This window comes from Callithrix jacchus, chromosome 8 (genome assembly GCF_049354715.1).
Source record: "Callithrix jacchus isolate 240 chromosome 8, calJac240_pri, whole genome shotgun sequence".
Classification (NCBI taxonomy): Eukaryota; Metazoa; Chordata; class Mammalia; order Primates; family Cebidae; genus Callithrix; species Callithrix jacchus.
The window spans coordinates 89,283,278-89,309,436 of NC_133509.1; the positions used below are offsets into that span (position 1 = coordinate 89,283,278).

General features: G+C 41.9%; 1 protein-coding gene across 12 annotated transcripts in view; it reads left to right on the top strand.

Annotated features, from left to right (window-relative positions):
- SAMD4A (sterile alpha motif domain containing 4A) overlaps nt 1–26,159 on the top strand; it is a 230,112-nt gene that overhangs the window by 152,783 nt on the left and 51,170 nt on the right. For 7 of the 12 annotated variants that reach the window (XM_078334983.1, XM_035260562.3, XM_054239955.2 and 4 more), the window contains one exon: nt 20,829–21,092. The exons of the other annotated variants lie outside the window; for them this stretch is intronic. In XM_078334983.1, coding sequence (XP_078191109.1) covers nt 20,829–21,092 — 264 coding nt within the window. The remainder of the gene's footprint in view (nt 1–20,828; nt 21,093–26,159) is intronic. 12 annotated transcript variants of the gene reach the window in all.

The window sequence follows — 26,159 nt, forward strand, 5'->3', positions numbered from 1 at the left end:
ATGCCCCCTCAGTGGTGCTTGTAAACACAGAGAATGTAGGCTTCCCAAAACATCAGGAACTAGAGAGAGAGAACTTGCTGAGGAGAGAAGTTGACATGAGGAATTGCCCAGAATACTGCCCTGGGTCTGTATCCATTGCATGTATTGGGAGAATGCTCAAGACCCCAGCATGCTTGCAAAGATGGGAGAATTTGGGTGTAGTCATGAGGCCTTAGGGAGCTACATTGTGAGAAAGGGCATTGTTCACATATGTTCATCACTATTCAAGAAATTATTTTGGCTGGGTGTAGTGGCTCACACCTGTCATGCCAACATTTTGGGAGGCTGAACAGGGAGGATTGCTTGAGCCCAGGAGTTCAAGACCAGCCTGGGAAACATAGCAAGACCCTTATCTCTACAAAAAAAATTTAAAAATTAGCCAGGTATGGCTGGGCACTGTGGCTTACGCCTGTAATTCTAGCACTTTGGGAGGCTGAGACAGGCAGATCATGAGGTCAGAAGATGGAGACCATCTTGGCCAACATAGTGAAACCCCATCTCTACTAAAAATACAAAAATTAGCCAGGTGTGGTGGCATGTGCCCGCGGTCCCAGCTACTTGGGAGACTGAGGCAGGAGAATCGCTTGAACCTGGGAGGTGGAGGTTGCAGTGAGCCAAAATCACGCCACTGCACTCCAGACTGGCAACAGAGCAAGATGCCATCTCAAAAAAAAAAAAAATTAGCCAGGTGTGGTGGCTTACACCTGTGGTCCCAGCTACTAGGGAGATTGAGGCAGGAGGATTGCTTGAGCCCAGGAGTTTGAGGTACAATGAGCTGTATGATTGCAGCGTTGCACTCCATCCTGGGCTACAGAGCAAGACCCTGTCTCAAAAAAAAAAAAAAAAAAAAAAAGAAGAAGAAAGAATTTTGTGCGTACAATGTAGTTATTAATTCTGCTAGATTTAGCAGCATAATGTTAATACCCCAACTCAATGTTACATACAAGTATTAATCTAAAAGTCCATCATGGCATCTCCGGGTAAAAATGACCATGTTTATGTATTTATTGACTTTCGGCAATGTAGCTCCAAATTCACCTGAAATCTCAGAATCTCAAAACGTTGTGTGCTAAATTTCAAAGTGTGAGAGTCCTTGATGCCCAAGAGCGTCTCTGCTTTGGGTATGGGACTGACTATGTGACTGGGGCTAGGCAGTCCCGAAAGTGGATCTGAGCTGCAGATCCTAAATTCAAGGTAAGCGTCTTTGCAGACCTCACTGTTGTTCAGGAATGTGTATTGTCAATACTCGGACAAAGGAGATGTCGTGAAAGCAAATGCATTTGCTTGGAGATTTTTTTGCTCAATCTATGAGATTTATGAAAGAGAATTTAAAGCTGTGTATGGTCACAGTTCTTTCCCAATTTTCTGTTGGTGATTCTCTCTCCCCCCCCACCCCCCTTGCCAGGGACAGCTGCATAATTTTTATTTGCTTCTAGAGCTATCCTCTTTCTCCTCTTCCCCCAGCCACTCAATCTATATGCTGTTCAGAGACCAGGCTAATTATGGGGTGCTAGAGAAGTAGTTGCCCAGAGAAAATCTCTTTAAGCACTCAACTGATAGAGCTGGGGTCACGCTCGTGACCACCTCCCCATTCATGTCTGCGTGTCTGTGTGTGAGCTGCCTTCCATTCTTTTCAAGTTGCATAAACAAACTTTTTAGAAGGGTCAACACAGGAATCAATGCTTCTTAAAGAACAGAGCAAGGAAAGGATTTCATGTTTACTTCTTGAGGGCTCACCACTGGAAGAACAGCCACAAAGTGGCCAAGAAAGAAAAAGTGTATGTTCTTCTCCTTAACCAAGGCTTTGTGTTTTGGCCGCTCCTGCAATGGCTCAGGAGAAAGAAGCTTTACACACTTAAGAGTTGGACTCTTCAAATAGTGTGACTCTCAGTAAAAGGCCTGCTGAAACTTTTGCCTGCAGGCTAGTTTGTTTTTTGTTTATTTTTTTTTAACTCCACTACATCAAATTGGGTAAATGGTTTACTTCCAGAGATGTTAACCCTGTGAGACCATTCTGCCACCCTAAATGACATAGACTGAGAGAAACGAAGCATTTACTGGAGAGTTCCCAAATCCTGACTTTGGGCTGGGCATGGTGGCTCACGCCTGTAATCCCAACACTTTGGAAGGCCGAGGTGGGCAGATCATCTGAGGTCAGAAGTTCGAGACCAGCCTGGCCAACATGGTGAAACCCCATCTCTACTAAAACTACCAAAAGTAGCTGGGCATGTGGCGGGTGCCTATAATCCCAGCTACTTGGGAGGATGAGACAGGAGAATTGCTTGAACTCGGGAGGCGGAGGTTGCAGTGAGCCAAGATGGCACCATTGCACTCTAGCCTGGGTGACAGAGTGAAACTCCATCTCAAAAGAAAAGAAAAGAAAAGAATCCTGATTTTGGGAAAGAAAGGTATAATGGAACACTTTTCCCCATTCCCCTTCCCTCTTTTAGAACAGTCAAGTCTACACAATTGGAACTCTGAAATTTCTTTCTTTTTCTTTTTTTTTTTTTGAGAGGGAGTTTCGCTCTTGTTACCCCGGCTGGAGTGCAATGGCGTGATCTCGGCTCACCACAACCTCCGCCTCCTGGGTTCAGGCAATTCTCCTGCCTCAGGCTCCTGAGTAGCTGGGATTATAGGCATGCGCCACCATGCCCAGCTGATTTTTTTTTTTTTTTTTTTTTTGTATTTTTAGTAGAGAGGCGGTTTCATCATGTTGACCAGGATGGTCTTGATCTCTTGACCTCATGATCCACCCGCCTCGGCCTCCCGAAGTGCTGGGATTACAGGTTTGAGCCACCGCGCCCAGCCTGGAACTCTGAAATTTCTACCTCAAATGGGTCCAAGATGATCATGAGGGTCCCATTGGAAATCACAGCCCTAAGCCCATGACAGAGTAGACTTGAAGGCTTCCTTTGGTGCTGGAGAAGTCTGCTTTTCCTCAAGTCCTATCATTTAAAGTTGAGTCTGATTTTCCCAAATTGTTCCAGCTCTGGTTCACAATTCCCAAATCTAGCGATGGAGGTGGCCTGGTTTCTAGGATTGAAGGGGAGAAGTAGGACAAACAACCTCTTATTTCTCGACAGCCCCTTCTTTGTGACACTCTGTTTCATTCAGAACATTGTTGATGGCACAGATCTGGCAGGGTTGTAGTTTACTGAATGGCAGAATCAGAGTCCAGAAAGGTCTTGGGCAATATCAAGTTGTGATTCAGAGCACATATGTTAGAGTGAGACTGACCTGGATTTGAGTCCCAGCTCCACTGATTACTGGCTGTGTGACCTTGGAGAAATACCTTAACCTCTCTTGGCCTTAATTTCATCAAATTAAAAAGGTGTATAAGTGCCACCCATAAGTGGTTTTGGAAGTCCTCTCTGGGTCTACATACAATCTTGTTCTTGAAGACATCCTTCTATTCTCCTATTCCCTTCTGTGTCAGTTACCCTCAGTCTAGATCTCTTAGTCTAAAATCTTTGCTTCTTCAGCTCCAGAAATTTTTCTTTAATTTTAAAAATAATTTCCTCTTATTTATTTTCTTCCTCACTCTTTACAGAATTTCAAACTAGATAAAAGCTGGTTTATTATCTTATCTACTGGTTTATTATCTATCTCCCCCACTAGAATATAAATTTCAAACATACTATGTAATTTTAAATCTCTGCTATCGTATTTCCAAATTCCAAGAGTTCTTTTTTTCTTTTTAAGGTGCCTTTTTGTATTGCATTCTGTTCTTGTTTCATGGATGCCATATCTTTTCTAATGTCTCTGAAGATATCACATTTGATTTTGAAGTTCTCCTCCCAATATTGCCTGTTTTTCTTGGAGTTTTATCTCTTCTGTTTGTTTTGGACTCTGTCTCAAATGAGAAGCATTCCTCAGTTATCTGTTGATTCCTGGCTTTCCTTTTATTTAAGAGGAAGGGACTAGAACCTTGTGTGTGTGTGTAGATTTCACCATAGGGAGATCAGATAGGAGTCTAACCTGGCTGTTTTTGTGGGACTCACATATATCACCATCTGCAATTCTTTTCTCATGGACTAGTCCATTATCATTAAAGAAACCCATTACCAGCTTCCTCCTGGGGCATATAATCCTTGCTGGGAGGGTCCTAGGAGCTGTTAGGAGTAAGGTGCTAAGTTGACAGTTGCCATGCTGAGCGGAATGGAAGGCAGAATCTGAGGGTCTCTCTGTACCTTAAACATAAATTCTAACAAAACTATTTTCTTTTTTTTCTGCACATGAAACCCAATGCAAAAACAGGTTGTCTATGAATGGCTTAGCACGTTTCCCCAAATTGCCAATTTACAGCTCCTCCCAGCACCCCTGCCTTCAGAGGTGCCTGCTCTCCAAGGCCTGAGCTTCTTAGAAGTTCTACCACATAAACTGTTGTGCTTTCCCTTGCTGTGCACATGTACCTCCCCTTTCTCAGGTCTTCTCAGTCCGTTCCCTCCTGTCCTTCTGTCTTCCAGCTTACAACATTTTGTTGGCTTCAAGTGGTCTGCTGATAACCTCATCATTTCCTGTCTTCTCTCCCGCATTCTTTGTCTTCATGGGTTTGTGCCTTTGTTGTCATTTTTCTGAGTTTTCAGAAGGAACAGAGATAACATTTGCATAAATTGGCAGTCTATTTTAATTGTCTACTGGTTTATTATCTATCTCCCCCACTAGAATATAAATTCTGAGAGGTCAGGAACCTTGGTCTTGTTCTCCGCAGTATTCCATTGTCTAAAACTCTGGCTGGCATATTGTAGATGTCCAATAAATGCTTGTTGAATGAATAAATGAGTGAATGCACACATCAATGAACAGCATGTATTTAGATCTTTGTATAGTGCCTATACCCCAATAAATAATAACTGTCTTATCCATAATTATTTCAGTTTTGAGGATTAGATAATGAAACTAAACTTTATGCTCCTCAAAGCCATTGATTTTAAACGGGGACAAATCTGTCTCTCTTAAATAGAAATCTTTAATGGGGAGTGTTTGCAATGCATTTATCTCTCAAGGGCTTCCTCTACTTTTCCTGATAGTGATCTTCCCACCATAACTCTCATTATCAGGGGGCTGTTGCCTGTTTCGCATTTGGCAGGTAAGGGGATGCCTGAAGATCATGTTGCCACATGGAAAGAGGCTAGAGGTAAAGCTCAGTCCTTCTCATTGTCAATGGTACCTTCAGCCTGTCACTTTCCTTCTCTCAGTTTCCATTGTCTTATCCAGAAACTAGGCTGGAGAGAACAGAAAGATTAATTAAATGATCCTGAAGTTTTTTTCAGGCTCTAAAATAAGAGATGCTACTGTTCTGCTTAGTTCTAAAGTGCCAGCAAATAATAAATAACCATTTCTAGGGCCTGGGTCTTAGAAATAGTGACATCCTTGTGAGAATGCCCAGTCTTTTTAAATGACAAATTGGACAGTTTATTATAGAATTTTGTAGATAAATGATGACTTCTAGCAGTCTACATATAAATATCCCAGTTATAAACCTCTGCATAAATGTAGTTTCATAATAAAAATCACACAATTAAAGAAATACAGCCCAAACTGATTAAAAGATTAAGTATTAATGGAGAAATAAGCCTTTCATGGTGACTTTCATTGGCTGAAGAAGAAACAAAGTCTTTCATTGGCTGAAAGAAATAAGTCTTTCATTGCTGAAGAAGATGGTGCTTTTTTCAGTCCACAAACAATACTTGACATCAATGATGGCAGTCCCTCTGACTAATTAGACAAAAATGAGAAGGTCTCATAATATGTCTCAGGTGGTGGACAGCTAATATGAGAAGGACAGGTGTTCAGAGTGCCCGGACCCGGAAAATCACAGCCCAGAGTGAAGATGGGACAGGTCTACTTCCGGAACAACCCCAATGGCAGACAGTTGTTGATTTGATATCCTACTTCCTGCTGTGCTTTTGCTGTTTAAGTTGTACACATCTGTAGGCCTCAACATTTGGGTCCTGCAATGCTGATGTTAAATGAGAAATTATCTGCATTATATCACAGACTTTATTTTTCTTTTATGCCCTTCTTTGTCAAAGATATTGATGTGAAAACTAATGACCATTTGATATGATATGAAGGATGAAGACCAAAAAACATGAGGGTTCTAAGTCTTACCTTCAACATCAACTTTGTTGAGTGACCTTTGGCAATTGCTGTATCTCTCTAGGTCTTTGATTCCTTAACTGATATAATTTGCAAGGGAAGTGGATTAGGTGATATTCATCCAATCATATATTTAGCGTTTCTTCCTGCTTTAAAGTTCTGGGCTTTTGAGTTAATTCAGGAGTAAATAAATGAGGGAGACAAATTGCAGTGTTACTGATAACTTCCAGTCGTCTGAAAATAATGTTCTTGGAGGAAGGGATCAAGAAATGTAGCCCCATCATTTAGCCTCCCTCAGGACCAACTCTATTGGACACATAAACAATAGCAACAACATCTACTTTCAATAAAATGTTGGCATTGCTCTCTGACAATTACCTTGAGAGCCTGACTCAGGAATGAAAAGCTCTATACCGACCCCATCTGGCACCTGGTGAGTCAGTGTTGATTTCTGGGAGAACCATTCTTCAAACACAGCTTTTCGTTCAGAGAGACATTATGGTTATCTTATATTTTTAAAGAAAAAAAACCATCTAGGTGTTTCTCTTAGGTCTGCTGCTCCTCCAGCATTTAATTTGAGAGTAAAAAGATGCTGGTTTGATTTTTTGTGTAGATGCTTGCCTATCCCTGCCCTCAGAACACCCACAGAAGAGCAAAATAATAAGCTTTGTGCACCATTTGGGGAAAGTCCAAATGAAAAAGAGGTGCTTTCCATGTGGTTGAGCAGGTGATTTCTAATTCAGTTATAGGGAATCTTTATGCTACTCAGAGCCATGAATTGTAAATGATTGCATGGAATAGCCACCTTGCAAACAGGGAAACAATATGTTTACCACAGAAGCAAGAATAGTTTTTTTTTTTACTTTCATATAGTTCTGATACTGTTCCTCTAAAATGGAGGATTCAGAGAGACATCTTGGTCCTGGTGCATTACCAACCTCCTCAAAAACTCTCATTAGTCCTAGAGATAATGTGGCAAATTAATTGAAATTGAAATCACCTAAAATTCTTACATCCTTCAGCAATTCTTCACCTTCATGGAAAGTGTTACTTAGAATATTAACACTGCCTTGCAGCTCCAAGCTGCTGCGTGTTTCTGAATGATAGGTGATGGCTTAATAAATGATAGAAAATACTGTTTGCATCTGTGCAGCCTTGTTTTTTATGAATACTCTTTTTGGCATCAGTATCCCTAGTGACTAGTACTGTACCGATGCAGAGAGATGCTCACTGTTTGTTGCATGAGTGAATGAATGAGGTTAGCTTAACTCTCTGGGAAGATAACAACTAGCATTTTTTCATTTCAAAAATCATCTTTCCATACATCATCTTAGTTGGCCTTCATCATTATCCTTCCTAGTGCTTAGCATATGCCCAACACCAGGCAGATGCTCAGCAAATATTGGATGGATGGATGGATGGATGGATGGATGGATGGATGGATGGATGATGGATGAATGGATGGAAGAAAGGAATAAGGCAAAATGCATTCATTCATAGGATACCCACAGCAACTCTTGGAGGTAGGTGGAATAGGTATTACCATTATTGTAACTGTTGCCCAGAAGAGCATACTGAGGTCCTGAAAAGCTGGTGTACTTGTTCAGGGTTTTGAATATTGATTGTTCAGAGTCAGTGTCAATAGCTAAGCCCAGAGTTCTTTCTGCCATGAGAAGCAGCATGGTTTTAGGCTAAGAACACAGGCTTATAAGTGAGAGAACCTTGGATTTTCCCTCTTTCTACTGCTCAGCTGTCTGAGCTTTGACAAGTCAGTTATCTTCTCTGCACCTCAGCTTGCTATCTGTGAAATGGGGGTGGGAAGAGGGTAATGATAGGATCAGCTTCAGACAGTATTAAATGAGGATTAAATGGAACAACATGTGTACACATTTAGCCAAGTAGTTGATACATAGTCAGCAGTGGCAAATGGTAGCTGATACTATTGTCTGCACTCTCCTGTGGCCTCTTCTTTGGAGGACAAAGTACTGGGAACGGTGTGCTTCAAGGGTGGATCACTGGATTGCATTTGGGGAAATAGCAGTATAATATTCCCAGCCCAGGGCAGGTAAGGAAGAAACAGCAAAAAGAGAGTTCATTCATTCAGTTTCCCATCCATGAGAGCCGAAATATGCAGGAAAAACACAAGCATTAGGAGAGCTGGGAAAAGGGAGGATGGTGTAATTTGGTGCATTCTTCCCTTCTCCAGGACCCAGCCCTGTGAACAGCTGGATCCTTTACCCTGACACCCTGGCTGGCTATTCTATTGATATCATAAGGAAGACTTTAAAATATGGAGGAATAATGTGGGGACAATAATACCTCGTCCAAATGAGCTGTGGTGTGAGAGAGAACCGCACCTCATGAAGAGGTGAACAGCATCGCAGGAGACTGGCTCTGGAAGGGACTGAGAGACCCTCCACTGGGCTGTAATGCCTTTTTCAACATTGTACCCTCAGCTTTTAGGGCATGTCACATAGTGAGCACTCCACAAATATCTGATGAATGAATGAATTCATCTGCTCCAACCTCTTGCTTTGCATATGAGGAACCCAATGTCACCCAGCTACGTAATAGGTTCTCGGCCTGAATTTCTTAATATAATGGAGGTACTTAGAATCTTTAACAAGGATATCAGTCAATCTGTATTGCTTACAAATGTCAGGACAAAGACAAGCTCTCATGAGGAGTTCTGGGCACTGAAATTCAGTGGAAAAAGAGGTGATTCACATCCCCTGGCCCACCATAAAATACACATGAAATGTGAACACTTAACATGTGTGAGAGGAAAGGAGAAACCAAGTTGAATCTGAATCAAGGAAAGAGTCTTACCAGGAAAAGCAGAGAGAAGTTTTTCAGTATAAGTAAAGATTTTGAAAGAGCAAGGTGAATTTTCTCTTCAATATGACAGATCATGATGGAAAATTTACCACTTGTAAATCTGAGAAACACTATCAAGTAATCAGAGACCTTTTTTTCATGCCACGGGTAATAGGCTGAAAATGCTGCCTGAATGTCATTAGATTAGCTAGTACTTTGAGATGATTTTTTCATTAGCAGCGTTGGTTTATACCAAGTTATTCTTACTCCAACAGCTAACAACTAATATTTCTAGAACACTTTACAATGTGTGAAACATTTTATTTTTGTTTTGTTTTGTTTTGTTTTGTTTTTGAGATGGAGTTTCACTGTTGTTACCCAGTCTGGAGTGCAATGGCGCAATCTCGGCTCACCGCAACCTCCGCCTCCTGGGTTCAGGCAATTCTCCTGCCTCAGCCTCCCGAGTAGCTGGGATTACAGGCGTGCGCCACCATGCCCAGCTAATTTTTTGTATTTTTAGTAGAGACGGGGTTTCACCATGTTGACCAGGATGGTCCCGATCTCTTGACCTCGTGATCCACCCGCCTCGGCCTCCCAAAGTGCTGGGATTACAGGCTTGAGCCACCGTGCCCGGCCCGTGTGAAACATTTTAATGCGCATTAAATGATTAGATTCTTTTGCAATAATCACCTAATGTAGCCTTTATTATCTGCTGAGGAAAACCTTAGATACACAAGTACAGAAGGGTCACGTGACTTCCAACTCAAATCCCAAATTCTTCTCCCTTCAGCAATCTGTTTCTGTTTTGGTTGATGATTACACCAACATCAACAGAACAAGTACCAGCCAGCAAAAGCTGGGTATGTAGTTAGTGCATCTTAACCTTGAATGTACACATAAATCTTCTGGGGTCTTGTTAAAATGCAGATCTTGGTTCAGGAGGTCTGGCGTGAGGCCCAAGAGTCAGCCCTTCTAACAAGATCCCAGGCGATGCCAAGGCTACTGGCCCATGGATATAGAATGCAATTTTTTACTGTTTGTGAATTGGTTATGCTCTCACCAGCTGAATTTCCAGACTAAGAAAAAATGTGCCTGGAGCTTTCTGTAGCTGATTCACATACATACAGGGCCTGAGGCTGACCCCTGACCCTCTCTTTCCTGCTTACAAGAGTGAAAATGACCACCAAAAGAGGCAAGCACTATTGCCCTGGAGTCAAAATATGTGTCTAGGGAGTCTATAGGAATTCCTGCCCAGGTATCATTTGGATTGGAACTCTGGTTCCAAAATATCATTAACTTTATCTGGAGAACAGGGCAAGAGTGATAAACACTGAGCTAAAGAACCTGAGCAGAATTTTGCATGGGAACCCAAAGCAAATAAGATAATCTTTCATGAGAAAAGTGATATGAATTTTGTCTTTTAAAAGCCCCAGGAAAAGAAAACAAGATGCCCATTCTTTTGAGACATCTTATTAAGACCCACCTGGGGAGGTTTGGACTGTCCAAGATGCGGGACGAAGTTTGGGAGAAAGTACTGAGGCAGGAAGACAGCCCAGCGCAGTGGCTCTTAAGCCTGGCTATCCACTAAAGTCACCGAGGTGCCTCTAAAAGTCCAAATGCTCTGACCCGGCTGCAGGGATTCTCAGGGACTTAGTCTGGAATGGGGCCTAGGCATCAGGGGTTTTTTAAAAAGGCTCAAAGGACATTAAATGTGCAGCCAAGGTTGAGAACCACGGCCTAGGAGAAAAATGTAGTGAGTCACAAGATGGAAGGTGGAGTGAAGAGTTTATATTAATACAGATAGTATTTTACTCATTCAGGGTAATTGCATTCTATAAAGTTGCTGTGAACACTGGATTATTGGATACTGAATGATTGCTCCTATGGGAAATACAGGGCTGGGTTCCTTCAAGCCTTTGGTTGCAACATTTTTGTCAACTTATCAGTACATAATATTGTTTTATGTGTGTCTCTGTTTAAAGACAGTTTATTTAATATATATTATTGATTAGTTAAGGTTGAACTCACAATCAAGAACATAATTCATGCCTAAATGAAGCTTATCACAACAGCCTTTTTTCCTTTTTTTTTTTTTTTTGTGATGGAGTCTCACTGTCACACAGGCTAGAGTGCAGTGGCACAATCGTGGCTCACTGCAACCTCCGTCTCCTGGGCTCAAGTAATTCTCCTGCCTCAGCCTCCCATGTAGCTGGTTTTACAGGTGTGCAACACCGCGCCTGGCTAATTTTTGTACTTTTAGTAGAGATGGGGTTTCACCATGTTAGCCAGGCTGGTCTCGAACTCCTGACCTCAGGTGATCCACCTGACTTGGCCTCCCAAAGTGCTGGGATGACAGGTGTGAGCCACCATGCCCGGCCCCAACAGCATTCTTTTCTTGCTCTAGGGAACACTAGGCAGCCCTGCAGCACCATCCTTTGGGGCCATTTTAAACTGTGAAATTGTCAACAGAAAACACAACAACGTGAAAAATATGTCACTAAATAGACCATAGAAAGGACACTTGTTTATAGTAGAGAAATGAAACAAGAAAGCAGCACTTCACTTTGCTCCACCTCAGCTGGGAGCAAGTGCGTGGGGAGACTTGAATTTTCGACTGCTCTATTTGCATCTGCGTATGACCATGAAAAGGCTGCGAGGATTGACTCCAAATGAATTTTAGCAAGAGGTGAGTTCACAAATATAGAATCCATGAATAACGAGGGGCAGTGGTACATAGACATGTAGATGAAAACACACACACACACACACACACACACACACACACCCTAGTTTGTGCAACAGGTGATGTAAAAGGAGCAAAGGGAACCTAGCTTCTGGACCTGAGCTTGCGTCTGGGCTCAGCCCAGGCCTCCTGATTGCCCTCACAGCCTGTTCTCTTTGCTGCCAGGGTCTGTAGCTCCAGACAACCCTCTCCATTTCATATCCAATAAGAAATGAATGCTGTTCAGTTCCTGTCCTTAAGCTGGAATGGTCCTGAGTGCTGAATTATGCCAGGAACCTCGAGCTTGCCGTGTCTCTGGAAGTCTTTTATTGCATGACTGATTTATAATACCCCAAGTAGATGAGTTGAGAGCAATTACGTAAACGTTGTTTCTCTGGGGCAGAGAAGAACGGTACAGTTTAAATGAAAAATGCAGTGCCAAGCCAAAAATTCAAATCGTTATGTGTAATTACAGACCACAGTAAATCAATTTTACAAACACAGTACCAATCTCACCATGTTCCAACACCCACAGGGTAAGGTTGTGACGGTTTCGAATTTGGTAAGCAGCTGAAGGTGAAGAGAAAGTGGGAATTGGGGTGTAGTGGAGCCTCAAGAGCTTGTCTGAATCACATGGCGATTCAATCAAATGTAATTAAGAAGCCAGGAAAGACTAAACCATCCAATTTCTCCTAATTAACAACAACAAAAAAAAATCATCTAATTAGTAGTGTAAGCTCAAATTGTGTTTTTTTTTTTTGAATGGTCATTTATGTGCATTGTTGCATTTGACATGTAGATTGAATGCTTTAATGAAAACAAGAACCAATTCCCTAATCAGTAAATTGCCCTGCTAGCTGCCATGCTGAGAATCTCCCTGTCTCCTCCTTTTATCAAGGAGCTAAGTTGAGAATGGGTCAGGGCTACATAATACATCGCTAATTATTTACAGCCCTTCTCCTAAAACTAGAAAGAAAAGAAAAAAGGCTATTTGATCAAGGCAGAGTTTAGGGTTTCATACTCAGAGAAATCCTGGTCATGCATGTGGCTGCTGAGTCACGGCCCTGTTGGCTGTAGGATTTAGGCATCCTCTAACGATGCCTGTCATTGCCTGATCAGTGAGAGCCACTGTTCCATGTTATCTGGGAGCCTTTAAGCTTCAGCAGCAGTGAAGGAAGACCTGGCCTGTAGTTCAGCTCAAGACAGGAGATAGTAGACACGGTTTTAAAATATCCTTTGGTAGCTCCATTGAAGCAATTGAGTCACTGCTCTTCTTGACGAGTGCTGGTAGTAACAAGTATTAAAGGACACCCTGATGATTTGTTCAGCAACTCTGGCCCTCCCCTTGGGACTAATGCTTTGAAAGGGTCTTGGTGGCTCAATCGTGAAATCCTGGCTATTTGAAGTTCCAAACTTTTGGATGGTCTTGCTGGTTCCCACACTCAGTAGCAGCCTAGGTGCCGTTAAGAGCAGGATGGATGCTGTGTTGCATAAACCTCAGAAGCACCTTCTGCATAGGCATGTGAGCTGATGAAACAACACTTAGAATTTGAGAGTTACCTTTTGAGAAAAGGGTAGGTGGCAAGGTTTTGTCACTGAACGTATAGTTTCCTGAGTTTCTGTACTATCTTGCTTCTCTATGCACAGTGACCAGCGCATTTTTACAGATACATCAGAACATTACAAAGGAAATATCTGCTTAAATTCACTCCTGGGCACTTGCTTAACTCCATTATTTCCCCTACTTGGTGAAATAAATAAATAAAATTCTACCGTTCTGTCTAAACTCATTTCTCGAAATCTATTTATTCTGTGTGGATAGAAATTCATGGATAAACCTAAAGGTTTAGTATAACTGTAGGTACAAAAAGAAACAATACAGGAAAGTAGAAGTTAACCCAGTATAAAGGAGACTTCAAAATACCTGGGTTGACCCCATCATTTCTTGAATTAGCCTAACATCTGCTTCAAAGGTGTGAAATTACTTTTGTAGTTGATGAAAGTTGTCATTGGCTTTGATAGGATGGAATGAAAGGATTGGGGTAGTGTCCTCTTAGGATTGCTTGATTTGAAGTTAAGTGTGGGTGAGATTTACTGATTTCTATTTAAAGTATATACATATTGGCTTCTTGTCTAAGGTATTTCATAAATAATGACAATGTAAAGTCAAACAGCCGTTATCTAAAATAGATTTTCTACTGGAGGACACCCAGTTTTGCCATTATAGAAGCTGACAAAAGAGGACAAATGAAATGTACCAAAGATTAATGCAGTAATAAAAGTCTGCCAGAAACATTCTAATTTATTTCTTAAAAGCTCAAATGTTTAAGTGATAATGTGAAGCAGAAACATACATCTTTGCTCTGCCCAAAGACTGAGGCATCTGCAGAGCAGTGAGAGCTGACACCAGTGACAAGGACTCATGGTACTGGGAAGGCCTCCCCAGGTGCTTTTCCCTGCATCAGAATGCTTTCATTTCAGTGCTGTATGAAAACGAGACATCATGGGGGAAAAAGAGAGCTCGTTGTGTGTATTTGTCATCCCTGTTGTGATGTTGTTTGCAGCTTTTTCTTCTTCTAGAGTCTCCTTTGGTTTGGTTTGGTTTGTATAGGCAAGTATACACTTTCTTTCTACAGAAAGTGTGTGGCTTCCTCCTTGGGCTTGTCGGGAGCATCCCATCCACAAACCACATCTTTGCTTTGTAGCATGTTCTCTCTTCTTCCCCTAGAATGAGGTGGAGTCCGAAGCCTGTTTAGGGGAATCCTCTTCTGGTGTTCAGATGTTCTAAGCACTGGTTTTTCAAACCCTTGTTTGAGAATCAGAGAGCAAGCATGCAGAGTTGAGGCTTTTAACCTTTCAGATTGGCTTTTAATCTATTCCCTGAAGCAGTGATGACAGAGCATGTTAATTTTAACCTTAGTGATTAATATTCCCCTCTCTTCCTCTCCCTTCTACTCCACTTACACAAATCTGGTGGGGTTTTTTTGTTTTTGTTTTCGTTTTTTGCATGATATCACTGATCAAATACTCTGGTTTTGTATGTTTCAAAATGTATTCTTAAAGTACTATTAATCTTTTCTTCTCCAAAGATTCCCACCACAGGGCTTCAGATTACTGGTTGTGACACCACAAAACCAACTAAAGAAGAGGAATCCAGGGTCTAATGTCATTTCACCATTGAGTCTTGCTCAAAATGTTGGCTTTTTTTAAGCAAATGCCTGGAATTATTTATACAAGTGGTGTCAGCAGAACGTTCTTTGAAAATTGAAAGCTTTTAGTAGTTCTTAGATGCTCCGAAACTGATATTATCAGAAAAAAATTGTGGGATGGAACCTGAAATATCCCTGAGAAGCAGGCTGAAACCTAACTGAATGAACAGAAACACCCACCCCCACCCAATTCTTTTGAAACAATCACCTTTTTGTAGCTAGCAGTGGGCTGTGCTTTTTCCTCTTTAAACTTGATAAATATCAAACCATCTCCAGCAGCAAAACTTAAGAATTATATGCTATGAACTCTCGGATTCTTGTTTTCAGCAAAGGTTCTACTGATACTTCAGAATTTCTTTTGGGAATGAGTCTAGAAAATATTGTTAAAGTAACAGATAAGTAAAATTAGCAACATAGAAGTAAGATTCTGCCCTGTTTTGTCCTAAGTATGTAGACACACAGCATATATCACCTGAGTCATAGAGAATTGGGCAGGACCTCTTAATTTAGGAAGAATATTCTAAGATATCTTAAAATAATATGCAAATACTTGGTCTCCACATTCAACCTTTTAAAACCCCTAAATTGGAATGACTTATTTTTATAAGGTTTACTTGTGCTAGCTATTTGGATTGAATTCTATCATGTGAGCATCTAGAAATTTGAAAATGTAATGAAGCATATGTTTTTCTATGAGAAAGGCAGCTTCTTGAATTAAAAATGAAGACAGACTAACTTAGAAGGAAAAAAGATTAAAGATGCAAATCATCTCTATGTGGCTGGACTCACAGGGCATGATGAGAGCACAGAGCCCAACCTTGGGTTGAGAACCCAGGGAATTTGGTTTGATATGGAGCATATTAGTAATGTGGGAATATTGAATACCCTTCTTCAAAAGGAAGTCAAGTTTCTAACAGCTTCAGCAGTCTAGACTCTGGACTCTAAAACCAAATGCTAAGCCTGGAAATAGTTGGAAACACATAATGCAGCAAAGAGAAGTCATGGTTGGCTTGAATTTGAGGATATAGTTGAACAGTTGAAGGTATACAGCACACAAGTTCCAGAGGCTACCCAGACTGACAGAGATCTACCCAGATCATCTCTGTCAAATGAGTGTGCTAGACCAATAGTACATGTGAACTGTATAAGTTAATAACTAATATTTAAAAATCAGGGTCCCCATTAAAACCACAATTGTATTTCACATCTGCTGATTTTTTAAAAAAAGACAAAAGGTCCATGAACTCACATAGGTTTAATTTATATTATATTAATTTATATTGTATTAATTTCAGTATCCTCTCTATAGGTAGAAAAGTCATCCATGACATAGCAGTTCATCCACTAACAAGGCTTGGTGTACGTAGCGATTTTGGGATCTTTCTACTCCCAGATTAGGCATTACTGAATTCTTTCAGGAGGCTTCCAGTTCTAAAATGTTAGGAATGTATGTTCATAACATTTTTAAAGCATGCTTTAATAATTTTAAAATCATTTAATTTATTATAAATTATTAAAAATTATGCTTTATATAATGTTTAAAGCATAAATTGCATTCAACGTGTCAATTTAAGGAGAGCAGAGAAATACACAATGTGTCTTTGACAGATCTTTGCTCAAGTTTGTTAGGATAAAGCTTTGGTATAAGACTCAAGCTTCAGTTATCTAAACTATTTGCTTGTGTGGATCACTTTTCTCCTTGACAGTGGGTATGTATTTAACCTAACAATGAACCAAGGAGATATTTGGGCCACTATCCCAAACTTTCTTCCATACATAAACCCCATTATTTCTCAGATTAGAAGGCAGAAAAAGGTAGATACAGTTAATTTTCCTTAAAGAGTACTAAATAGTCTGAAACATCTTTTCCTGACTCTTATTTCAATAAACAAAATCAAGATGGAGTCAAAGTTGGTCAAAGGAAATGGGAAAGAAATCCAAATGCCAGGATTTAAAGAAAATACTTAAATGAACAGAACCCAGAGCTGGGTTTTATATTTTCCCCTTAAAAGGTGCTGAAAGGGGTCTCATTAGATGCTAGGAGATGAAAAATCATAAGGTTAGATGAGGTCGGAAAAGCTGACTGGTCCTGACAGCATGACCAAGTTTATAACAAGAGGATAAGAACCTCTGTACACCCCTCGCACTGCCCGACTGCTGTAGCAAGATGACTTTTAGCCGCTGTGTCCATATTTCAACGAGATTTACTTAACACTTATTATTTACTTTTGATTCATTTGAATTTAAAAGTATTCCAAAACTTACAATGTCCTAATGATATATGCGTGCATGCATACTGGCATACATATGTGTATATACAGACCTAAAATGTTTTATAGAGGTTTTTAAAAATGCAAGCAATTTTGGATCCATACCGTATACAATATTAAATTTCAGTTTCCACGTTTTAAGAGCAAAAAGGCATGATTTTGTTACCCTGAGTAATTTTTAGTTTGCTTTTCAATACAATGAATTCATCCTGAAATATGCTTTCCCTCTACCCACACTAGTATGAAAGTTGCAAATGCAGTATAAATTTGAGGCCCTCCGTTCTTCTGCTGGACTTGCCAGTTTCTAATCTACATTGAGATTTCTTTTAAAAAGATATACTTAATTCAGCAGCATTTGAATAGGACTTCTGGGTAACTGAAGTCTGAATGAATCGTTAGCTGTGGTCTACTGCCCAGCAGACCACAGGCAAGAACATCTAGAAGCCTCTGGCTAGAGACATCCTGGGGCAGCTAGTGCCACACTGAAAAGCTTCTCAGAAGTCTGTATTTACTAATCTTCCTGCCCTACTCCTAGGGAAAAAAAAATTCTGTTTGAATGTCCATATCACCCTCTGTCGTCACTTCAAATGAGATCTCTTAGTTAAAACAGCATAGGGGCTAGGGATGAAACAAGCATTCCTACTCTACCACTGGCCCCTATTCAACTCCACAGCTGCATGCCCTATTTTCTTATCACCTCTTTCTGCCCATGACATTATTTCCTCTGCCACTTTATGCCAAGCAAAGTGTTCCAGCACAAGAGGTAGCACCAAAATCAGCTTTGTGGTTACCATTGCTAGACCTGAAGATGTGTCTTCATCCCAAAGTGGCCCTGTTGCCAAGGCACCTGTCACCTGCTTGCATCCCCTTCCCACAGGATGACAAGCCTGTACTGCCTCCCGGCCTTGGTTCTTTTTGGAGAACAGAGGCATTTACCCAGATTGAAGTGTGGCATTCAGCCTGGCTCTAAACCCACAGCCCTGTCTGCAAATCAGAAGCTTAGTGTAAGGCATTGTGCTTGGGTGCCACAACACATTGGCTCCTAGGGAGATATTTCTGAATTTGGTGGCAGCTGTGGGAACCAAGGAGTATCCGCTGTAACAGAGAGGCTATGAGGGCTTCATAGAAAGTCATCAAGAAAAGACCCTGGCACCTCAGGTATAATTAATTTTTCCTTAGAGGCAGAGGCCAAGTTCATCTCATATCCCTTATGACTTCAGTTAAGCTCAGAAAGTGTGAATAAATGGGTGTAGGTTTCTATGTATAAATCCCTGTAAGTCCATTAAGTTAGGTAAACATTTAGCTCCAATCTCCGTAGCCAGTGAAGTCCTTGGATAACTGACAGCTTCCCCAAGGATGCCCTTCAGTGGAGGAGATGGCATGGATTAAAAAAATAAATAAATGGAAGGAAGCAAATAAGCTCCATGCCATAATACAATTCAACTACAATGTACATACTGTATAGTTCTCAGCAGCCATACGAAAGATGAGGACTATCCTAGCAGTAACCTCAGGTGGTCATCAATTAGTTACCTATTCAGTTGTGGCCTCTAACCAGCCCAGGTTCCACTGGCTAATCCTGGCTATGCAGAGGAACCCCCACTTCCACCTGGGGTACACCAGGCAGGCACCAGTCAGAACATCCACCAGATACTCTGAAATGGTTGCAGAAGTACCAGAAAGCAAAGATGTCTAAGCTGGAATGTCCCAGCACTCAGGGCACTTCTAAACAAGTCTGCCCAATTTTATATAAATACTTAGACAAGCATGAAATGGATTTTCTGGATGTCTGGCTTTTCTTCCTATTGGCTTCTCTGTTCATTTATGCGGCTGCTTCCTTTTTTTTTTTTTTTTTTTTTCTCTGCTTTCCCCCACCTTTTTCTCTTGCTAATTCTGATCCAACCAGGTAGCAATGCATTTTCCAGGGAGCCTTTTAAAATAGTTTCTTCCCTAGTCTGTTTAGCAGCAATGCAAGCCATTTCTGCCTGTTAGGGTCAATCTTTTTTAAACAATGTTCTTTGGGTTTTTTTTTTTTTTAAGTTAGATGATATTCCTTGGCCTTTGATAGAATCTACCCAAATTAGAAATTTCTCAGGTTACAAATACTAAACTCGGCAGCTCTCTTTTGCCCTCCCTTTTCATTCCTAAAGAAGTTTCTAGCCCTTCTGAGTGTCCCCACTTCACATACAAGGCTGTCCTTCTGGCCACACAAGACCAGATGGAAACACTGACCATAGAGGCATGAACTCCACGGCTCCCAGGCTTGGTGACTGCCAGCTGCCCGGCAGCAGCTTACCTAGCCCCCTACTGCCCCAAACATACTGTTTGGAAACATCCAGCCTTTTGACTCTGGTCTTTATCTTTTGAAGCGGGGGACACAGTAATCTGCTCAGGACTTTATGTCGGGACTGCCCCACCAGAAACACAGTGTAACCGAAAGCAGGACCGCTCACTATGGAAGTGTCTGCTCTGCTTACTGAAAAACACAGATTAACACCCACAAAGAAGTGCTCATCTAAATTTGGGAGAGCAAATGCCTCATTGGTGGGGACAGAGCCTGAGACGGAATTTAATGGCTTCCCTGAAAAATGTTTAAAAATGCATGTGGCTCAGTTCCATGTTAGTACAGCAGCAGTCAAAATAAACGGGACCTGTCAGGAACTGGTGCTGAGAGAATGTTATGAATAGGCTTATTTTGTAGAGTTGTCACTTTACACACCCAGAAAAACCGACCAAGAGTAACGCCGGCTCCCTCCGTGTTGGTTTTTGTTAAATCCCTCCCTTGAATGACTTCAATTTAATTTGGCTAGTTGTATGAATTATGTTGCTTTTTCCTAGTTTTCTGGAAAAGAAATTAAAGACGGGGGCTGTGCAGATGTTGCCCACTGTGCAGAGGGCTGAACATGCTGGTAAAAACCATCCCCAGCTTCCTGAGAGGACCCCACCGGCTTCTGAATGAAAGCCTTGTTACCTGGAAGTGTTTGCAATACAGAGTTTGGCATTGATCTGTGAGGCTGAGGGAAAGAATTGGCCCTAGAAGAAGCGGCCCTTTCACCCACAGCTAGCTGCAGTACCCAGACCCTGAGGTCATATTAGAACTGGGGCCCCTGCTGAGCCATACCACCCTTCAGAGGCAATAGTTCCCTGAGTCCTGGTTGGAAAGACTAGTCCACCTTCTTCTCATTCAGCCCTGCAAAGATCCCAAACAATGGCCAGCCTGCCTGCCCTTCAAGATGTCCTCCTGAACAACATAGGTAATGTCAGAATTTATGTTAAAGAAACAACAACAAACTTGTCCAGTACAAGTTCTTTTTGCTTTGGCAGATGGCTATCAAGCCTTGCCTGATTTTGGGGCCACTCCTATGAATCCTGATTTCTAGAGTTAGAACCAAAACCAGATCCAGACCCACAAAGGCTAAGGACCAATGTGTGGGCACTACAGGTGTGACCTCCTTGGAGAAACCCAACTTACTGAGAGGGACAGACAGCATTCTTTTAAACCACCTGAAGAAAACGACCGTGCCAGGCCTGTATTCACCCTGCTGTGACCATGGATGGGGTTGTAAGACAGTTAGTGGTATCTCTCAGGGTGAAGAGGTTTTGTGGGTTCTTCGGCGTCCCAGGATAAAGGGGGGGGAATAACCTATTTCATTTTATTTTTTTTTCCAGTTCTCTCAGGCCAGGCACACCACAGCCCTTTGAAACGATCTGTGTCCCTTACCCCACCCATGAATGTGCCAAACCAGCCTCTAGGACATGGATGGATGTCTCATGAGGACTTACGAGCTAGAGGACCTCAGTGCCTCCCATCCGATCATGCCCCCCTGTCTCCACAAAGCAGTGTAGCCTCTTCAGGAAGTGGTGGGAGTGAACACTTAGAAGATCAGACCACTGCTCGTAACACATTCCAAGAAGAAGGTAGTGGTATGAAAGGTGAGTGACTAAATGAGAAACCACTGGGGACAGAGCCCCTCCCTTTACTGGAGTCCAGAGGGGAAAAAAAAAGAGAGGTAGTCAGCAAGAGAGAAGGAGCCCACCCCTTCCTCAGGCTTACGCATTTGACCTGTCCCTTCCAGAACTCCAGGTTGACCATGGCAGAAAGGACTCAGATTCCCCTTCCAGTGCTTCTTGCCAAAATCTGGGAAATAGGAACCAGAGTTAGAGAGGTCAACACTCTTTCTCTCTCTCTCTGTTTTTGTTTCTTTGCATTGCTGTGACTTGCCAACAATTAAATGAGTCACAGCTAACGCTGTTAGGATCTTCTGTTTGAAAAGCTACTGAGCTGCTGCAGCCTTCCAGGGACCTGTCAATAACTCAGAAAAATAAACCACTGGATTTTTTTTCCTTTTTAAATTTATCTTAATGCAGAATTGCAGTAGTGCTTCCTTTCTCTCTCTTCTCATTGATATCCAAAGAAACCTTTAAACTCTTTCCTCTGCATCTATTTAAGGGACATGAAAATACCACTGTGACTCTCTAACAGTGTTTTAATCCTGATAACAGATTTGCATATAGGTGATAAAGGCCTTTTGTGCAACATAAATAAATTCCTCCATTGCCTTGTGAATCTACCCTCTTCTAAAGATATTCATCAGGAGATAGATTTCCAAATTACTTATGATAGGTACAAAGAGGATACGTGCATGCTATATTTTTAGACTCCAGTTGTACAAGGGCTGGGAAGCCCTTAGGCAAAGATGCGCATGAGAGACACACTAGTAACAATGTGAGATGGTGAAACAGTAACCACTCATGCTTCAGGGACTAGCATGCTGAGGGGAGGCTCTGAGAACACCCTCTTAGCTGGCATTAATAGTCCTAAGGTTTTGCTATTTTCTGATCTTCCCCACGTAAACAGTCAGTGTTGACATAGGAAGCTCTGTGCTGATTCCCCTCCCTCTCCCTTCATGGAAGCCTGGACAGAAAGTGTGCCCATGATTGCCCAGGTGCCAGTTATAAGGGCGCACCAGGCTGGAAAATGGAGCTTGTCAACTCTGGGAATTAGGCTGACACGAAACTGCTCCCCTGGCACATTCCTTGAAACCCCCTCCTGCTTAGCTCTCTCCATCCCACCCCCATCCCATTGATGGTTCCAGTGCTGAGTGCCCAGAGTGAGGGGATGTGTCTTGATGTTTTCCTCTGGTGCTACAAATGGGTCTTTAAAGGTATATAACAGGCAGCAAAAACCATGTGTCACTTGGGCACGAAGGGGATGTGTGTTTTCTTTCTATTTTAGAGTTTTCAGGGAATTGTATCACACTTTTGGATCACTAGCAAAACCCATTTCTGAGTTTATGCTACATGGTTATGTGTTCAAGCAGCTGAGCCCCAGGTGACACATAGCAGGTGAGGCTCAACTCTGTTCTTGGTAAGCCTGGCTTGGCATCTGGCAATGGGCATCAAAATAGCTGAAGGACCAAGGGAGGCTGAGACAGTGATTGCTTTTAACTAGCTTCTTTCCCAGTGAAGTTCAGTGTCTGGACAGCAACTTTCCAAGAAAGCCTATGCTGTGGTTCTAATGAGTAACTGGGGAGGAAGCATTGACCTTTGTGTTTGAAGGGCACGGAGGATCCTATAGGAGGGGCATTCACCAGGATAAAGATCTCACCCATAGAAGAATGCTGATTCCACTCTCCGGTTTTTGAACATTTATTCTTCCTCCTTTTACTTTGTTTTCTTTCTTTCCTTTTTTTTTTTTTGAGGCACTTATGTACACTTTTGACATTCTTCCAAAGTAGGAAAGGTATGCTCCTTGAGTGCTGCCATTTTGAGGTGAGAAATAAAGATAACAGGTTTTTAAAGAGAAATGAGAGAAAATTTGAATAAATGCCCTATCCCCATTTTAGGACAAAGGCCAAAATATTGCAAAGGTTAAGGAATATACCATACCTAAGCTTATTTGATTCCTTTCTTTAGAATTGGTGAGAATGATCACCTCAGAGCCTATTCAATCAGAAAAATGACACAGACAGGATCTCATATGCTGGATTTTCTTTATAGGCCCAAGGGGTGTAGCCAGAAAACAGGCTATTTGATGGCTGGATGTATTTCCCTTCTGCTGACCTATTGAACTTTCCTTCTTCCAAGAACTGGATTGGGATTCCAAGTATAAAGTCATTAGCAAGTTAAATGGCAAAAAAAATGTTTGAAGGAAGAAACATTATAGATGATGAAGGATTCTATTTGTGGGAAAAGTATATTTGCAGTTTAGCTGACAGGTCAGACAGAAAAGGTGTCCACACTCAAAAATACTAGCATTCCAAAGTGTCACGGGCCAGTATTTGTTCAACACAAATGTCCCTCCCCAGCCCTGCCACAAGATGACACTGATGAAGACTCTTCCACCACCAGATATTAATTCAAAATGGCTTCCTAGAAGCGCACCCAAGAAGCAGCCCTGCTCATAACCCAAGGGTTTGTCCTTTGATCTCCGTGTCTAAGAGCAGTTGCTGGTTTAAAGTTTCAAAGATAATTCACACTTTTAAAGAAATGAGATATGACTAGATGTGGTAGCTCACACCTGTAATCCCAAAACTTTGGGAGGCTGAGGCTGGCAGATCACCTGAGGTCAGGAGTTCAAGACCAGCCTAGCCAACATGGCAAAACCCTGTCTCTACTAAAAATACAAAAATTAGTCAGGTGCGGTGGTACACACCTGTAATCTCAGCTACTCGGGAGGCTGAAGCTGGAGATCACTTGAACCCAGGAGACAGAGGTTGCAGTAAGCCAAGATTACGCCACTGTACTCCAGCCCGGCTAACAGTGAGTGAGACTCCATCTCAAACAAGAAGAGGAAAAAATAAAAAAATAAAAATAAATGAGATATAAGACCAAGTGAGGTGTTTTGAAAAAGAGCCAGCTGTTCCTTTTGGGTCTGCAATCTTTCTTTCCTATGACCCAGGCCCTTTGGCAGGAGTATCAGCTGTTTTAAAGTACTTGTGGGTCCAGCTTGGGGTACTGTCATCTAATGCTATTTTTCTAATTGTTAAACATCCAGTTTAGAAGAACGACAAGAAACCTTGGTAGAATTTGGAAGAGTTCTTAAATCTGTAGGGAATGTATTTTGCCCTCACCTTGCACCTTGGGAAAAGAATAAAAAGTTACTATAGTTGATCCTGATTTAGTGTGAATTCCTCTTTCTGGCCAACAGCTGTGAATCTCTCTCTGAAACACTGTGGCATTCATCCATTGCTTCCTTTCATCTAGCTAGACTGGCCAGGTCTGGCTACACACCCCTTAGGAGTGTACCTCTTGGGTCAAGAGTGTGGAATAAATCTCAAGCTTAGCATTCTTGCTCTTTTCATTTTTCACATGCATGGATCAAGCCCCCTTCCTGTCTTGGTGTTAGCATTCCGGCCAGGGACTGTCACTAAGTTCTCTCCCAGGTAGACCAGCTCCTGCTCTCAAAGGATTAATGACATCTGCCCACAGTGCTTTGGTTTTCCTTCTTTAGTAAATGTCCATCCTGATGGTTTCAGTAGACTTCGAAGTACAGATTAAATGTCTCTTGAGGTGGAGGTCTCACAATAATATCTCAAGCTAAAGAAAAAAATGAGATCCACCATTCAACTTGAAACTAACCCAAGAGAAATTGGAAACAACTGAAATTTGAAATTTCTTCCCTTTACCCTTCCCTGTGGAGGCTACTGGTTATACCTCTTTGGACTAAGGAGGCTGGTTTGCTTTCCACATCCATTTGTCTTTGTTCATTTCAAAAACATCACAGTGACTCATCCCAGGGGAAAGGTTCTCGATTGTGGGTTGGTACTCAACTGTAATACTATTCTTTCCCTGGGCAACTCATGAGTGGAATGTGCTTTGTTTTGTCTTGTCTCATACAAGGTTTTCAGGTGGCCAAGAAAGAGAGAAAAGACATTTCCATCATTTCCTAGAAAGAAAGTATAGAAGTCAGTTGACAGAAGATGCACATTTGCCACTTACATTAGCACCATGTTCTCAAAGATGGTACCTAAACCCAACACCCAAAGACTTAGAATGCCACAGCTATGATGAATGATGTAGCTGCATTACATGGGAGGAAAGAGAAGGGGAAAATTACTGATTCACAGGTTACTTTTGTCCTCGTTCAAGTCAATTGACTTTTTTGAGCACCTGCTGAGAGAAACTTTGGACTAACTAGTTTCTGGGAGACAGGGGTGAGAGAAACTGTTCCTGCCTTAAGTAAACCACTATCAGATGAGCAAAAAATGGGCACTTAATGCAAGTGTCCTGCTGTGAAAACATGCTTTCTTAAAGACTTGCCCTGGGTCGGGGCAGGCACCATGAATGGCCCTCATTCAAAGTGGAGGTACGTTCAGGAAAGTTCCTAGGGAAGGAGAGGCCTAGAGCTGAGTCTCAGAGCTCTGTGGGTCAGCCAAATAGTAAGAGAAGGAAGGGCACTCTGTGCAGAGGGAACAGCATTCAGGAAATCACGGTGACAAGGGAGCTTGACCAAGTGGATCCCATGGCTTGAATGTTAAGGGCACATGGGAAAAGGAGGTCTGAAGAGGAAAAGCCAGACCCTGGGCCTTGCAAAGGATATTCTCTTTTATCCTAAAGCTGTTGAAGGAACTTCTCCACAGCAGAATGACCTGCTTAGGTTTATGTATTAGAAACATGACCTTCAAAGCAGAATGGAAGATTCATCGAAGTGAGGAAGGGACAGGGGATTCCAGATTTGAAGGCCGGCAGAGAGGTGGAGGATGTTTCAGTAATTGAGGGGGAAAAGAAAGTGAGACCAAGGCAAGAGCAGTGAGAATAGCGATAAAGGAGTATTTGGGGTTCTTCATGAACTAGAGCTGAGAGGGCTTGATAACCAATTGAATAGACATGGATAGAGCAGGAGAAATTTAGGATGATGCCCAGGTTTCTGCCGGGGACATCTGGATAAGTCACGGTGTCATCTAAGGCAAAGGGCATAGAGGAGGAGAAATAGAATGGGGGGACGGCATGGGGCCCGGTGAGTGTGAGAACTGTGGAACATTCCAGAGGAGGTGTGCA